This window comes from Corythoichthys intestinalis, chromosome 9 (assembly GCF_030265065.1).
Source record: "Corythoichthys intestinalis isolate RoL2023-P3 chromosome 9, ASM3026506v1, whole genome shotgun sequence".
Taxonomy (NCBI): Eukaryota; Metazoa; Chordata; class Actinopteri; order Syngnathiformes; family Syngnathidae; genus Corythoichthys; species Corythoichthys intestinalis.
In genome coordinates, this window is record NC_080403.1 from 2,894,164 (window position 1) to 2,909,289 (window position 15,126).

A 15,126-nucleotide genomic window follows, 5' to 3' on the forward strand; every position below is an offset into this window, starting at 1 on the left:
AAACAGTGCAGGTAGCATTTATTTTACATAAACATGTCGAAGTACGATGCTAGTCTGTTTGTCAATGTGGCGGCCGTTTTATGTAACAAGAGCTTTCCCGGTGAAAATTCTTGTGAATAAATGCTTAAATCCCTGAATTCTTTATAGATATACTAGTTCCGTAAAACAGTCTTGATTCTTGGTTTAAAAAAACAACAACAACAACAACAAAGTGCAGTTAGCATTTATTTTGCCTAAATATGTCGAAGTACAATGCTAGTCTGTTAGTCAATGTGGCAGCTGTCTTATGTAAACAGAGCCTTTCCGGTGAAAATTCTTGTGAATAAATGCTTAAATCCCTGAATTCGTGATAGATATGGACGTAAAACAGTGTAGATTCTTTGTTAGAAGAGCAAAAAAACGGGCAGTTAGCATTTATTTTACGTAAATATGTCGAAGAATGATGCTAGCCTGTTAGACAATGTGGCGGCAGCCTTGCAAGAAAGAGCTTTTTAAGTTAAAAGTTCTTGTGAAAAAATTAAAAATTTAATTATTACCTTGAATCCTTGAACAAATCACTCCTGAGACAATCCTTCCTGTTTGTATGTGGTACAGCTTTCGTACTTTTTCAACCTAAATCCGGCGTTGGATCACTGCATGTTTCGCTGTGACCGTCTACGAATAACGGAAGCGGATTGTGGCCCCCTACTTGAGGGCGTGGCGCAGTGAAGGTCGAACCTGACCCATCAATATCATTATGAAGTCTGTGATCAAGCAAAGCTATTCGCCCAGTTCACCCCAACCACGTCATCACCCCCAGCATGCATTGCGTACGTAAAACATGTTGCCATCCGTAGGTCAAAACTTGTACTAAATATTATATTTTTTTTTAATAAATGGCAATTTTTTATGTTTTTCTAATGACACATTTTAGTACAAGAGAACAATTTTGCTTTATTAGGGCCTACAAGTCTTTATACTCGTGGATCCCTTTAGATCAGGGTTTAGTACTGAGGTTGATGCAATATCACTTTTTAAGTCATCCGTGTGATTTTATTAACTTGATTTGAGTCAAATGGATTTGTTCTTGTATGTTGCCCATGTTTTGCCTTTAATCCAGATGGTCTCTTTCATCCTAAATCAACATCTAAAATTTAAAAAGAAGCCTTTTGGATTAAAGGTGAAACATCTTAACGAGAACTATTCCATTTGCCTAAATTCAACTCTTGAGAAGTCAAGTTCAGCGTTCCAAGTCAGAGTTACGCTTGACAGAGTTAGGTTTAAATTTACCTGAAGGCTTTCCTGACGTTTTGATATTTTTACATTTTCATTAGGGGTTTAAAGACGGGGAATTACATTCAGTTTTTTAGTCAAGTAAAGTATGTAAAGTGCATGTTCAAGTTGGGTTAGAATTTCATTTGAGACTGATCTCAGATTTTAATGCAGGGATTGGATTTATGGTGCAGATTTCAAGTTAGAGTTAAGGATAACTTGTTTATGGTCATTATTTGTTTATTAGGTTTGAGTGTCAGGTTCAGGGTGAAATTAGTTTTTGTTTAGGTTCAAGTAGGAGCATCATACCAGGATTAGGCTCTGTAGTTTGGTCAGGTTCAAGTTAGTCTAGGTTTGAGCTAAAAGTAGGGTTTGAAATAGGAAGTTTCAGCAAATGAGAGGCAGGTATAAGGAGACAGAGTCACGTGTTTAAAAACAGGCCCTGGTGACACGGGAGGCAAGGCGGCCGCAGTGTGAGCAGGGCAGTGTTTTTGAGCAGGTGTGCTGTGTTTTCGACAGGGATACCAGTGGTTGAAGGACAAGATCTTGAGCGAGGAGGGTCGGCGTCAGCAGGCGAAGTTGAAAGAGCTGCAGGCGATCGCGGAGCGGCTGGGCTGCACTCTGCCCCAACTCGCCATCGGTACGCAGATGCATTCTGCTGCTCTCTCTCTTTCTGTCTGTCTGTCCGTCCCATCTGGCTCGGATGGGTCAAGGTCGTCAATTGTCCGTGTTTGTCTCGTTTGTTCTTGTGTGGTCAAAATAGGGTTGAATCAACAGTAGACCAAAAATCAATAGTTGCTCAGGTGAAACTCAAGTTTTTAACATCACATACAATGTCAACATGCAGCAAAAAAGATGAATTTTTTATTTCCTCATTCGCTGTCAGAAAATAATATTTGACCTGGTATATTTCATTGATCCTATTGTAGGAACCTCATTGTTTTGTTGCTTTGTTGTTGTTAAAATAGTTCTAGCTAGGTCTTTGAAGAGGGTGCCCCTTTTTTGCCGCACGACTATTAGGTAACTCAAAACTTTGAAAGTCGGTACTGTGTAAATTGATGACCATATGTACTTGAAAAGTATCTTAAATGATTTCAAGATACAGTGGTGCCTCTAGATATCAAAGCTTTGAAGCTTTTTTTTTTCACTTCATATGACGAAAAATGATTCAGCGTACGAAAGATACTACGTACAATAAAAGATACGTAATTCCTGCTGGCAGAAATTTTTAAAAGTCGCGCCATCAGCGTCCAATACGATTCTGCTGGCCTATTGGTCACAATCTTTCCCAAGATGCTCAGTAACATGATTCTGCTCTCCTATTGCCTTATTGTGGATGACATCCTACCTGTACCCACAACAGGCCTTGAGGAAGTGTTTGAGGACCCCTGACTGACCCCAAATTCACACCGCCTGCGGCTGCGACACAGTTGCGTAATGACTACGAAAACTTCGCTGGTCAATTTCTACCCGTTGCGTTTACGCTACGAATTTCTGCAGCAGTCAATTCAGGCCCAATACGTACTATGTACTCGGCCTGCACAATATATTGTATGAATGTTGCCATTGCAATGTGCACATGCGCAATAGTTCTTTCGCTGGATGTGCGATTATTATTACTATTTTTTTAAACACATAAAATTTTGGTTTGCTTCATAAAAGCAGCAAGTGTGCCGAGACATGGCTTCCAGTATCCATTTTATATACACCAATCTTCCTTATTCACAGATAATTCCCCTTAACCTGGATTAAACGGTATTATATAACATACAATCATATATCGCGGTTTTGCAATTCTTTTAGTACTTTCAGTTCTTAAATAAATGTAGTGCCGCAAAGATTAATCGATTAATTCGATAAGGAAAAATATTCAAATTAAATTTTGATACTTCGACTATTCGTTTAATTAAAGTGGCGTTGTCATGGTTTGTTTTAAAAGTGTTTGCATTAAGTTTTATGATTTGGGTGGACACACTACCCTCTTGTGGCAACAGTGAATATGACATAATGTATTTCATATGGCTGAATCTAGCTGCTCCCTGTTAAGACCAACATAAGCTAACGCATTCTGAATTTATTTTAGGTATATTTAGCCGGGGTTTTTTTTTTTTTATGTGGGAATATGTGTTTGAACCATTTTTATGAGCATTGTAAAAAAAACACACACAAAAAAAAACTTTTTTTATAGCATTTAATAGCATTGAAGCTAGAGGACTGTTGGCAAATTGTTCTTTTGTTGTACTTAGACCCTCGTTAATCTAGTTTTTTTTATACTGTTTCAGGCTAAGTTCAGGTATTTTACATTTTTATGTTCCTTATCCGATTACTCGAACTAACTAGTTCATCGATTTATCGACTACTAAAGTAATCGATAGCTGCAGCCCTATAAAAAGGAATTTGATCAATTATTTGAAGAATATAAAAGAAAAGAAAAATGAAGAATACGTGTATAAATGAGAAAAACAAGAAGGGAAACTGAGGAAAAACAATCTAATAAAATACTGAATGCAATACACCAATACAAAAACATGGCGAGTCTTCCCAAACAGAGCTATTGAAGTCATCTGGTGAAAATTGTTCTTGTTTTAATATTGAAATATATGTAAATATTTTATCTGTTAATGATCATTAAAAAAAAAAAATAAATAAATAAATAAATAAAAAAAAAAAGGAAAGCGGTAGTTTATTTTGTATCAGTCCTAAACGTCCTTTCCAACACCTGGCTACTCCATCCAGAAAAAATACTGTACACTTCTGCGTCAAGCCTACGATTACCTGCGGCACGTCGTAGACCATTCTGGAGGTGGTGGATATTGTCGTATTGATTAGTATGCTTGCGAATACTTACGACATCGTGAATGCATCCAATATTATCACAGCTGCTGGCTGTGTGAGTTTGGGGTTACTGTGAATGCTCCTCTTTCAGTATTACTGGTGGTGTTAGACGCCCAATCCTTTTTGACTGGGAGAGAGAAATAACATACCGTAATTTTCAGACTATAAGCCGCTACTTTTTTCCTTCATTTTGAATCCTGCGGCTTATAGTCCAGTGCGGCTTATTTGTTGATTTATTTGGGTTAATTGGTAACATTTTATTTGACAGCGGCGTCATAAGACTGTCATAAGTTTTACCAAATACCTTACCTAGCATTTAACAACTGGAACAGTAACTGAAGAAATAATTAGCACAGAACATACATGTTGATTGTTATTTACATCTATAGCGCTGCAATGCATGCTAGAAGGCATGTTGGACCATGACAGTGTTGACAGCAGAGGTTCACTGTCTCCCCCAAAGCTTCTTGAAGCAATGAAGCTTTGCAGCCAATTGGTTGAAAGCTTCATGTTGTTTCATTTGGTCTTATGACAGTCTTAAGGCGCCAGCGTCTTATAACGTGTTACCAAATACCATAACTAGCAATTAATTAAACAACTGGGACAGTAACTGAAGAAATAATTAGCACAGAACATGAATTTTGATTGCTATTTACATCTGTAGCGCTGCAATGCACGCCAGGAAGCATGTTGGACAACAACGGTGTAGACAGCAGGTGGCAGGAAAGGTTGACTGTCTTCCCCTAGGGAGTAGTGATGGCCAAATGAAGCTTCTTGAAGCAATGAAGCTTTGTAGCCAATTGGTTCAAAGCTTCATGTCGGTTCATTTGGTCTAAATTTTGGTGTAAATATCCCATAATGCAGTGAGGACAGCTGCAGCTTATAGTCCAGTGTGGCTTATCTATGAACAAATGCTGTTTTTGTGCCAAATTTGGTGAGTAGGGGCTTATAGTCAGGTGCGCCTTATAGTACAATAATTAAGGTAACCACTTGGAGTCTGATTCATAGTATTTATCTGTATAAATTAAAGTGTCAAACTAATCAAATTTGTTCGAAGCGTGTTTGTGGCTCTATGCTAACGTCACATACGCCCGGGTTCACCAAATCTGGACCCCAGTGCTAGCTATCCTGTTGTGTTTTCCATGTCACCTTCCCCTAACACACTTGAATCAAATAATTATGTCATCAGCAAGCTCTCCGGAAGCCTGAAAATGATCCTGACAGGTGACCCCGAGGTCTGGATTGGGTGAACGCTGACCTACACCAACAATATACCTTGTAAAATTTGTATTTTAACAACCATACAAATAAATAGTCATGAGATAAGAGGCAATTTCCCCATTCAAAAGAGTTTCTGGTGTTTGAATTACAATTAACTTGAAATAAATTATACGACAGTGATCGTTCGCTACTTCGCGCTTCAAACATCTTGCCCTCAGTCCGTCGCGGATTTTTTTCCAATTAAATAATAAATAAATAAATGCAGTATTTTATAGAGCCGTCCCAATCCGATCACGTAGGATTGATAGACGTAAAGGTTTGATCTTGCCAGATGCGCTTGTAAGCCGAAACTTCAAAGCGCCGCATACGTCAATCATTGTTTGACTTGTTAAACTGTTGCTGTGGCAACTTATTGTGTGTAAGTGAGCAGCTTGAGCAGATTTGAGTGGACTCACTCAATTAAGCATTTAATAAAGAGAAGAATTTTTCTACTTTATTCTTGTTTAAAAATAATTCAGTGGGACGGTAACATATTTAGAACTTTTAATTATTACATTTGAAGTGCTTAAAAAAACATTAAAATATTTAAAGTATATACATTTTTTTTTTTTTTTAATATACTCTGGGGAAAATTTTTTAAAAACATGTCTTCGGGTTTTTGTAAAGGGCTATAGAATTAAATTTTATTGGATTTGATTTATATGCATCTCTTTCCAATAATAAATTTGAATACATGCATTAAACACAATATATATATAAATATATATATATATATATATATATTTTTTTTTTTTTTTTTTTTTGGTGGGGGGGTGCTACTTCGCGGTTTTTCACTTATCGTGGCGGATTCTGGTCCCCATTAAACGCAAAAAAATGAGTGATCACTGTATTCAGAATGCTATAAAGTGTATGCTGAGAAGTTCTTAAATACTGGATTTTTTTTTTTTTTTTTTGCCAAGATGTATTTTTCATCTGAATATTTACAATGATTATGACTTGACTTCTTAACACCAAGGAGCCCAGTACATAATACAGTCTAGGTGTCAAACACAAATCTCATTTGATTAATAAATAAATAATAAAACTAATAATAATCATTAATAATATAACATAATTGAATACAATAATTAAAATTAAATCCATAAATGATCATTTCATCTAGCATGCATGAAATGAAAGTGGCAACAATGGTTACCTTCTTCACTTACCCTGTAGTGTCGCTGAGTGCATATCCTCTTTAATTTCAATTTACCAGTATTACATTTCATTTTCGTTTCTTCAATGGTAGCCACTCATGAGCAACATACTAGTATATAGGATGATTGCTGAAGGCCTTTTATTAACGCTCTCAGAACAAGGAAACAAATATGAAACAAGAAGCGTTCAGTTTTCTTGATTCGCAATTTACAGGATGACTTGCCTGAATGAGTTTGTATCTTTGCATGTTAAGAAAATAAACAACAACAATAGCGTACCGCACGTAACACGTCACCTTTGCTCAATAATATTCATGATGTTAGCAACTGTTGCTAGGAGGGTCAAACTCACGTCTGTCCCTCATGCTCGATGCATGTAAATAGTGTACGAACGAGATGTTTACTGAGCTAAACCTACCAGTTCTGTCCAAAAATAATGTCCCGGTGAAAAATTCACTGGTAAACATGTGAAAGAACATATAAATGTTTAGTTAAAGAGATGGCTCATCCAAAGGTAGCTTTTTTATCGATACCTTTTTCTTGTATGCATTGCCTTATGCCACTGACAATGACATTCTCCTGTTTCAACAAGCTGTCTTTTACCACCATATGCCCTGTCTTTCATATATTTTATATCCTCTGGTTGTCTTACGTCTCTCTGACCGTTCTTGGGGTCAGAGAATTTATATTGCTATTTTTGTGTTGTGATTGCAAATGCTACTTAATTATTTCATTAATAACAAATCTTAATTTAATTTATTTATTTACACTTCCCCCTTACTAAGGTTGTTTCTTTACAACAGAAAAGGTAAAGCTGTTAAATCTAGAGCCTACCTGTAGGCATGAATAGGCTTACCACAAAAAGACCGAGGCCAAACATGGCTTTTATTGTGTTTGTTGTGATATATACATTTTTTTCAGGTCATTCATTGTCAGACAGAAGCGGCATGGCAAAACGTCATGCTAAAAATTTTTTTTAAAATATCAAAATGGCTTACCTCTTTGTGGCAGGTAATTGATCACGATTGGCATGGGTTGTATGCGAGCGCGTTTCTATGTTGACCCCCTTCCGGTTTACGATGGTGACATCACGCAGAGCGTGCAGTCTAAAAATAGCATTCATGCGATACACTATTGGTGTAGCTTGGTTTTTTTGATCACCAATGAGTATGAATCAAATTTAATTATCTGCTGTACAGCAATTATGATATGACCAGTGGCGGACTTGGCAATTTTGGGGCCTAAGGCGAACATATCCACTGGCCCTCTTCATGGGTCAGGGGTTAAAAAGGTGAGAAGGGTGTGGAGGAAATATGTTCTGGTACACTAGGACTGTCCTAAACGAAAAATTTTCTCCTGATTAGTCAGCCGACTAGTTGTACGATTAGTCGACTAATCTAATTATTTTCTTTTTTTTTTTTTTTTTTTTTTACTAATTTAGCAATGACATTTTTGTTGACTCTTATTAATTCACAAAACCACTTTGGAACACTTTATGAAAGTACAAATAATTATGTAAATAACAATCATTAATCACAAATAAACAATGAGGTTAAATGCTGATAGCATTTAGCATTTAGCAAAAGAATGGAAAGTAAACAGATTCAAAACACTGACTTTGCCTTTCCAACATTATTCAAAACAATTCTTAAAAAAAAAACAAATTCTAGCATTATTATTATAGTATACTACTATATATAATAGTAGTATAATAATTATAATAATTATTCATTACCAATCATATTTGTCATAAAGAGTGTCATTTGAAAGCAATTCTTAGTGTAGAATTTGTATTCTGTAGTATTTACTCAATGTATTATAATATTAATTCTGAAGTATGTGGGATTAACTCCAGAAATCGTTATTTATATGACGAACATGACGTGCTTTTATTTTGAAATGTTCACCGGAGGTACGTTCGCTAAACAGCTAACCGAAAGCTTTACACTCCATAAAAAAAAACATTCTTCGTCATTGCTTGTGGTGTCACAAATAGATATAATTTTTTTTCGTTAGCAAATGCTGTTAACCAGCTGTTGAGGGTTATTGTATGACTGATTGAAACTGTACTGCATTGTTTCGCCACAAAGTGTGCTGTCGTGTATTATATGTTCGGTGTTGAAGAAGAAGAAGAAAGTTAAGAGGCATTAGCGGCCTGCTCTCAACTTCTCCCTCACTGCACTTTGGCTGTCATGGAGAGCACGTTCGCTCATGTGTTCGAAATAAACGATAGCTGACGTGCAAAGTAGCAAGTGATCTGTAAAAATAGCGAGCTTAGTGGCGTGAAAAACGCAGGTGAGCTAAGTGAAGCTAACGAACAGCTAAGCAGAGCTAAGCGATGCTAAACTGAGCTACGCAAAGCTAAACGGTGCTAAATGAAGCTATGCGACTGATACTCAGTCCGTCGTCGTGGAACAGTCCATTGTAGTGAGTGTGTATGGAGGGGAGAGATAATGTAAATGCAGCATTCAAATGGCTTTCTTTTTTGTTTTGTTCTTTGTTTGTTTGGTGTGCTGACATAATTATACATGACGAATAGTTGGGGGTGCTGCTGGCTCCGGTGGCCCAAGCTCTTGCTCGTTGGGGCAAGGGCAGCTGGTTGGAGGCCCCCTAGTGGTTGGGGGCCTAAGGCGACCGCCTACTTCGCCTGAATAGTAGATCCGCCTATGGTCACATATATTTTAAACTGTCATGGTTCTTCTTGGCAGAAACCTTATACAGTATTCTGTATCTATTACAGCAGTATCTACAGAGATCAGATATCAGCTGGCGTGTCAGCCATTTAGAAGATCTCTGAATACATTAAAGGTGTTGTAACTATCAACATAGGGCATGTACAGTCAGTGCCTGTGTTCATACGTATGCAAACTTTTGTAGTATTGCTGCCAACATGCATTTGGCAGTTTCTGGAATCAGCAGCAGTATGGTGTGCTCCACATACAGTAAATACCACCAGTGAATCCATATTGATTCACAGGAAAGTCAGACTGTGCAAAAGGGAAAAAATAAAGGAAATGCCAAAACAGAAGGCATTCCTATGAGGGCAGTTAAAGCAGCACGACTAGTCAACATCGAACTTCCCGCTCATATCGCGATGCAGATTTTTCATGCTGGCAGGAAGACGACGTTTATGGATTAGCTTTCACGGCCCATTAACGCACGCACTCGTCTCTCCCAATTACCATAAATCCTCGGGCTCTCCTGGCGGGGAAGCATGAAGCGATTTATGTCCTCCTTGCGATCATTTACATCACTGTGACACTCCACTATTCAATATAAACTGTACAACGACGACTTCCTGCACACTCCGTTGCTTTGGGCTGGACCCTTCGTGTCCAACTCCTCAGTCCCGACACTCGTGACCTTTTTCATCAACACGAATGTAAAGTTAAATTTAAAGTGGCAATCGCTATCCATATTAATTGCAGTGTCTGGCTACAGCCTCATGTGAACATGTTTTATGTTTGTGATCATGAAAAAGAGGGAAAAAAATTAGAGATGTGCCTGAAAATACGGCGTTGAAAATGGCAAAATTGGATTTTCAGCTTTCGGTTAAAAGGCCGAACGTTTGCCACCGAAAAGTGTGCAGAGCGTTAGTCCTCTTGTGATGATGTAAATCAAAACACAGCGAGCTAACACTACTGGCTCACAGCCAATGTTCCCTCTAAGCTGCGCGCATGCGCAATCGCACACTGCTTGCGCAAACTCGGTGCACAAGAAAATCGAGACAGCGCACAAAATAAAATTTAACAGAAACCCATTGTAGTGTCACTAGGACTACTATCGGCGCCGCAGCACGACACTCCTATTGGAGCATTTGATACGGCAACCAGAGCCGTATAAAGAGAGTCGCGACACTCTTTGTTCTCGCTGCCGGTGGTCAAGTGGTTAATGTGGGGCGTGAGCAGTTCCAAGCACAAGCAGCGCTGTAGTGGTTTGCAATAGAACTGACAGCGGTAATTGTGACATTTATGGAAAAATGGATAAAATCACATATCTAAGTACTTGTTTGATTATGTCATTGCATGATGACATATACTGTATGTAAGTGCTAGTTTTACATTTGGAGTGGTCAGGCGACAACTGAAAACTATGTAAACTCTAACGCAAAAGGGAACTTTCCCATGTTGTGGAGTGAATATATCACGTTTCTGTTTGCATGAGCAAGGGAAATCGACTTTTACATTCAAATGCAAGATTATTTAGGTTTTTCGTTTTTCACAACTACAATACTGTTTTTCCAGAGAATGTCTGGATTTCCTTGATTTAGCTACCTGTGGTAATATATCAAAGATAACGTCATATATAACATATTTTGTTCCCAAGTTGTAAGTGGTAGTTCCAAGTTTGTTTTGTCACATTGACATATAAAAACACTTCTGTTTCCCAAAAAGTTTGGGTTTGTGGTCACGACTTATAAATTCCATTTTCAACTTTCTACTGCTTATACAGTGCCTTGCAAAAGTATTTGGCCCCCTTGAAGCTTGCAACCTTTCACCACATTTCAGGCTTCAAACATAAAGATATAAAATTTTAATTTTTTGTCAAGAATCAACAACAAGTGGGACACAATCGTGAAGTGGAACAACACTTATTGGATAATTTAAACTTTTTTAACAAATAAAAAACTGAAAAGTGGGGCGTGCAATATTATTCGGCCCCCTTGCGTTAATACTTTGTAGCGCCACCTTTTGCTCCAATTACAGCTGCAAGTCGCTTGGGGTATGTTTCTATCAGTTTTGCACATCGAGAGACTGACATTCTTGCCCATTCTTCCTTGCAAAACAGCTCGAGCTCAGTGAGGTTGGATGGAGAGTGTTTGTGAACAGCAGTCTTCAGCTCTTTCCACAGATTCTCGATTGGATTCAGGTCTGGACTTTGACTTGGCCGTTCTAACACCTGGATACGTTTATTTTTGAACCATTCCATTGTAGATTTGGCTTTATGTTCTGGATCATTGTCCTGTTGGAAGATAAATCTCCATCCCAGTCTCAGGTCTTGTGCACATACCAACAGGTTTTCTTCCAGAATGTTCCTGTATTTGGCTGCATCCATCATCCCGTCAATTTTAACCATCTTCCCTGTCCCTGCTGAAGAAAAGCAGGCCCAAACCATGATGCTGCCACCACTATGTGACAGTGGGGATGGTGTGTTCAGGGTGATGAGCTGCGTTGCTTTTACGCCAAACATATCGTTTTGCATTGTGGCCAAAAAGTTCAATTTTGGTTTCATCTGACCAGAGCACCTTCTTCCACATGTTTGGTGTGTCTCCCAGGTGGCTTGTGGCAAACTTTAAATGAGACTTTTTATGGATATCTTTGAGAAATGGCTTTCTTCTTGCCACTCTTCCATAAAGGCCAGATTTGTGCAGTGTACGACTGATTGTTGTCCTATGGACAGACTCTCCCACCTCAGCTGTAGATCTCTGCAGTTCATCCAGAGTGATCATGGGCCTCTTGGCTGCATCTCTGATCAGTTTTCTCCTCGTTTGAGAAGAAAGTTTGGAAGGACGGCCGGGTCTTGGTAGATTTGTAGTGGTCTGATGCTCCTTCCATTTCAATATGATGCCTTGCACAGTGCTCCTTGAGATGTTTAAAGCTTGGGAAATCTTTTTGTATCCAAATCCGGCTTTAAACTTCTCCACAACAGTATTTCGGAGCTGCCTGGTGTGTTCCTTGGTTTTCATAATGCTCTCTGCACTTTAAACAGAACCCTGAGACTATCACAGAGCAGGTGCATTTATACGGAGACTTGATTACACACAGGTGGATTCTATTTATCATCATCGGTCATTTAGGACAACATTGGATCATTCAGAGATCCTCACTGAACTTCTGGAGTGAGTTTGCTGCACTGAAAGTAAAGGGGCCGAATAATATTGCACGCCCCACTTTTCAGTTTTTTATTTGTTAAAAAAGTTTAAATTATCCAAGAAATGTTGTTCCACTTCACGATTGTGTCCCACTTGTTGTTGATTCTTGACAAAAAAATTAAATTTCATATCTTTATGTTTGAAGCCTGAAATGTGGCGAAAGGTTGCAAGATTCAAGGGGGCCGAATACTTTTGCAAGGCACTGTATATATGGCGGAAAACACTCAGGTGACTTGAAGTGAGGTGACCGCTCTGAGACCCCCAATTTGGCCAACTTTCAAAATTCTCGATATGCATTTCTGATACATCATCGGAAAGCTTAAAATCTCAATTTTCTGGGGATAGAAAATTTTTGAACAGGAGGGCACTTAATTTAAACAGCAAAACCCTATCTGGAGGCAAGAGCAGAATTACAGACGCCATGATATTAACGAGATATTTTCGCGTAGTTACCTTGTTTCGATCCAAAAACTCCATGTTGCATGTATCACTGAGTGTCTAGACACAGCTGTGAATGACCACAACTGGATTTTTGGGGGATTTTATGGGTGAAACATGGTAATATAACAAGGGTCGCGATGCAGAAATCGCAGACATCAAGGAGTGGTCGAGACTTTCTTTTTCATATATTTTCCCTTTTAAAGTTTTTTTTTTTTTTTTTTTTTGTTTGGATCCATTATTTATCATCTAACATATTGGAGAAAATGCGACAGTAACAACAACAAAAAAAACACAATTAAGCGATAGTTATGAGGTAGATATTCGTGAATTTTTTACAGACACCATTTTTTTCATTGTAATTTGTTTAAAAGTTTGAAATATGTGAGTGAATAATTTTTAAAAGCCGTTTTTTTTTTTAAACACTATCAGACATCAATTAATGATTCTATGCTAAAAATGACAGACATTTCGAATAATAAATAATGAACTACCTTCATTTTAAGGCTGGGTTGAAACAAAAGCGGTTGCGCGACGTCTGTAAACGGGGGTTTCCAGGGTAAAATGGACAAATTAAAAATAATTCGGAGACTTAATGCGCCATGAATTATGCTATGGCAGCATATAGACATATTGTTCTATCAAACACAAAAGTTGTTTTGGCTTAAAATACAGCAGTTTGTTTTAAAGAGGGGTGCAAGAGCAGAAACTGCTTTTTCAGTCTTGTCTGTGTTTTCCGCCATATATATGTGTGTTTGTACACTTTTCTTTTTATTTTATAGACTTCGTTTGACCTGAAACACAAAGAAATGACATTTAACAAATATTTCCTGCATGAGTTAACTAAATTTTGAATATAGCTTCTAATTTTTGCAAAGCCAAACCTGTACCTCTTTAAAGGCATTTTTCATTTTGGACCCAAGCAACACAAAATGATTACACGACAGGAACAACATTTTATGATTTTCCTCAGCATGGTGTAAGGTATAACAATAACAACTTATTACCCTTTGATAAAGAAAATCACATTATTTATTGAACAATAGGTGAAACTGTTGTCATGGTTCATTGTTTATACCTAACATTTTATAGATCAGTGGCCTGTGATGGTTGGTTGTGCAGCATGGTTTCCCCAAGGACCAAGAGCAGCAGAAAAAATGGATGGCAATGATCAGTCATCAAAACATGAAATAAAAGGCTTTTGTTTGTTTGTTTGTTGCTATTTAAAAATAGGCTTAGTGCTCATAGCCAGCAGTCACCATCAGCAGGCACCAACAACAGCTTGATGTGGATCATGAAAATGTAACTTAAAAAAATAATATACATTTAATTAGTTTTTTTTAGATTAAAAAATTTTGTCTATTATTTGTTGACATCACTTTTCAATCTATACACATCTCTGAAATATACCTAATCATGTCAAACATTTTGTTGTCAAGAATACAGGTTGTCATGCATTGACTTGGTACTCTTTCATGAGGGGGATGCCTTAGTTCAAAGCTTACAAAATCGTGCTAGTAAGCACGTGAAAGCCGGTCGTCTACCGATACTCAAAAATACAGATGAGTGTGGACGTCACAAACGGCCTCTGAAAGAGTTGACAATTTAAAAGAGGTCGTGACTTAATGAATTTATCCCTGGCGATACATTTCTAGTTAGCTTAAAAAGTAGGAGAAAATCGCTCGTCAACCAAGATAAAATATATGTATGATTACGCCACGCACATACAAATAAAGCTCAACATATGCATCATAAAGCGCCTCTGATGGAATCCAGACTTGAAAATTCAAAAGGGATTGTTTTTTTCATCAATTTACCACCGAATATACTTTAAAGCCAGCCATTCGTATGAATGCGGTCCACATTGGTGGGTTACTACACCACGATTTTATACAGTTGTGAGGTGCATGACCTGTGTTGGTGCGGAGAAAAATAGAGTGAAAAGTGAGCTTAACTCCTATTCTGATTTTCAAAAGCAACATTCCACTGCCAATTTTTGCAAGCACTACAGTATTAATTAATATCTAATTTTAGAACTGGTATAATCTCTTTAATTTGAACAACAAAATTGTTTGCAGTACCATTTTGTTACGTAACTCAATGAGCAACAGTTGTCTAGCCAGTAATGTGACACAGCTCACTTCACTTATGCTATGCAGCCAATAGGTGCCTTGCAGGTTAGCTAGCCAACAACAGTGCAGCGGAGTTGAAACGAATATGCTAACCCCTTATCATGGCGAAAGGAACGGGCAGCGATACTATACTACGCTCATCAAGCCAAAGTTAAAAAGAAATACGATTCTTTTCAGATGG

At 37.8% G+C, this 15,126-nt stretch overlaps 1 protein-coding gene across 6 annotated transcripts in view; it reads left to right on the forward strand.

Annotated features, from left to right (window-relative positions):
- kcnab2a (potassium voltage-gated channel subfamily A regulatory beta subunit 2a) overlaps nucleotides 1-15,126 on the forward strand; it is a 289,080-nt gene that overhangs the window by 266,387 nt on the left and 7,567 nt on the right. For all 6 annotated transcript variants that reach the window (XM_057846284.1, XM_057846285.1, XM_057846281.1 and 3 more), the window contains one exon: nucleotides 1,771-1,891. In XM_057846284.1, coding sequence (XP_057702267.1) covers nucleotides 1,771-1,891 — 121 coding nt within the window. The remainder of the gene's footprint in view (nucleotides 1-1,770; nucleotides 1,892-15,126) is intronic.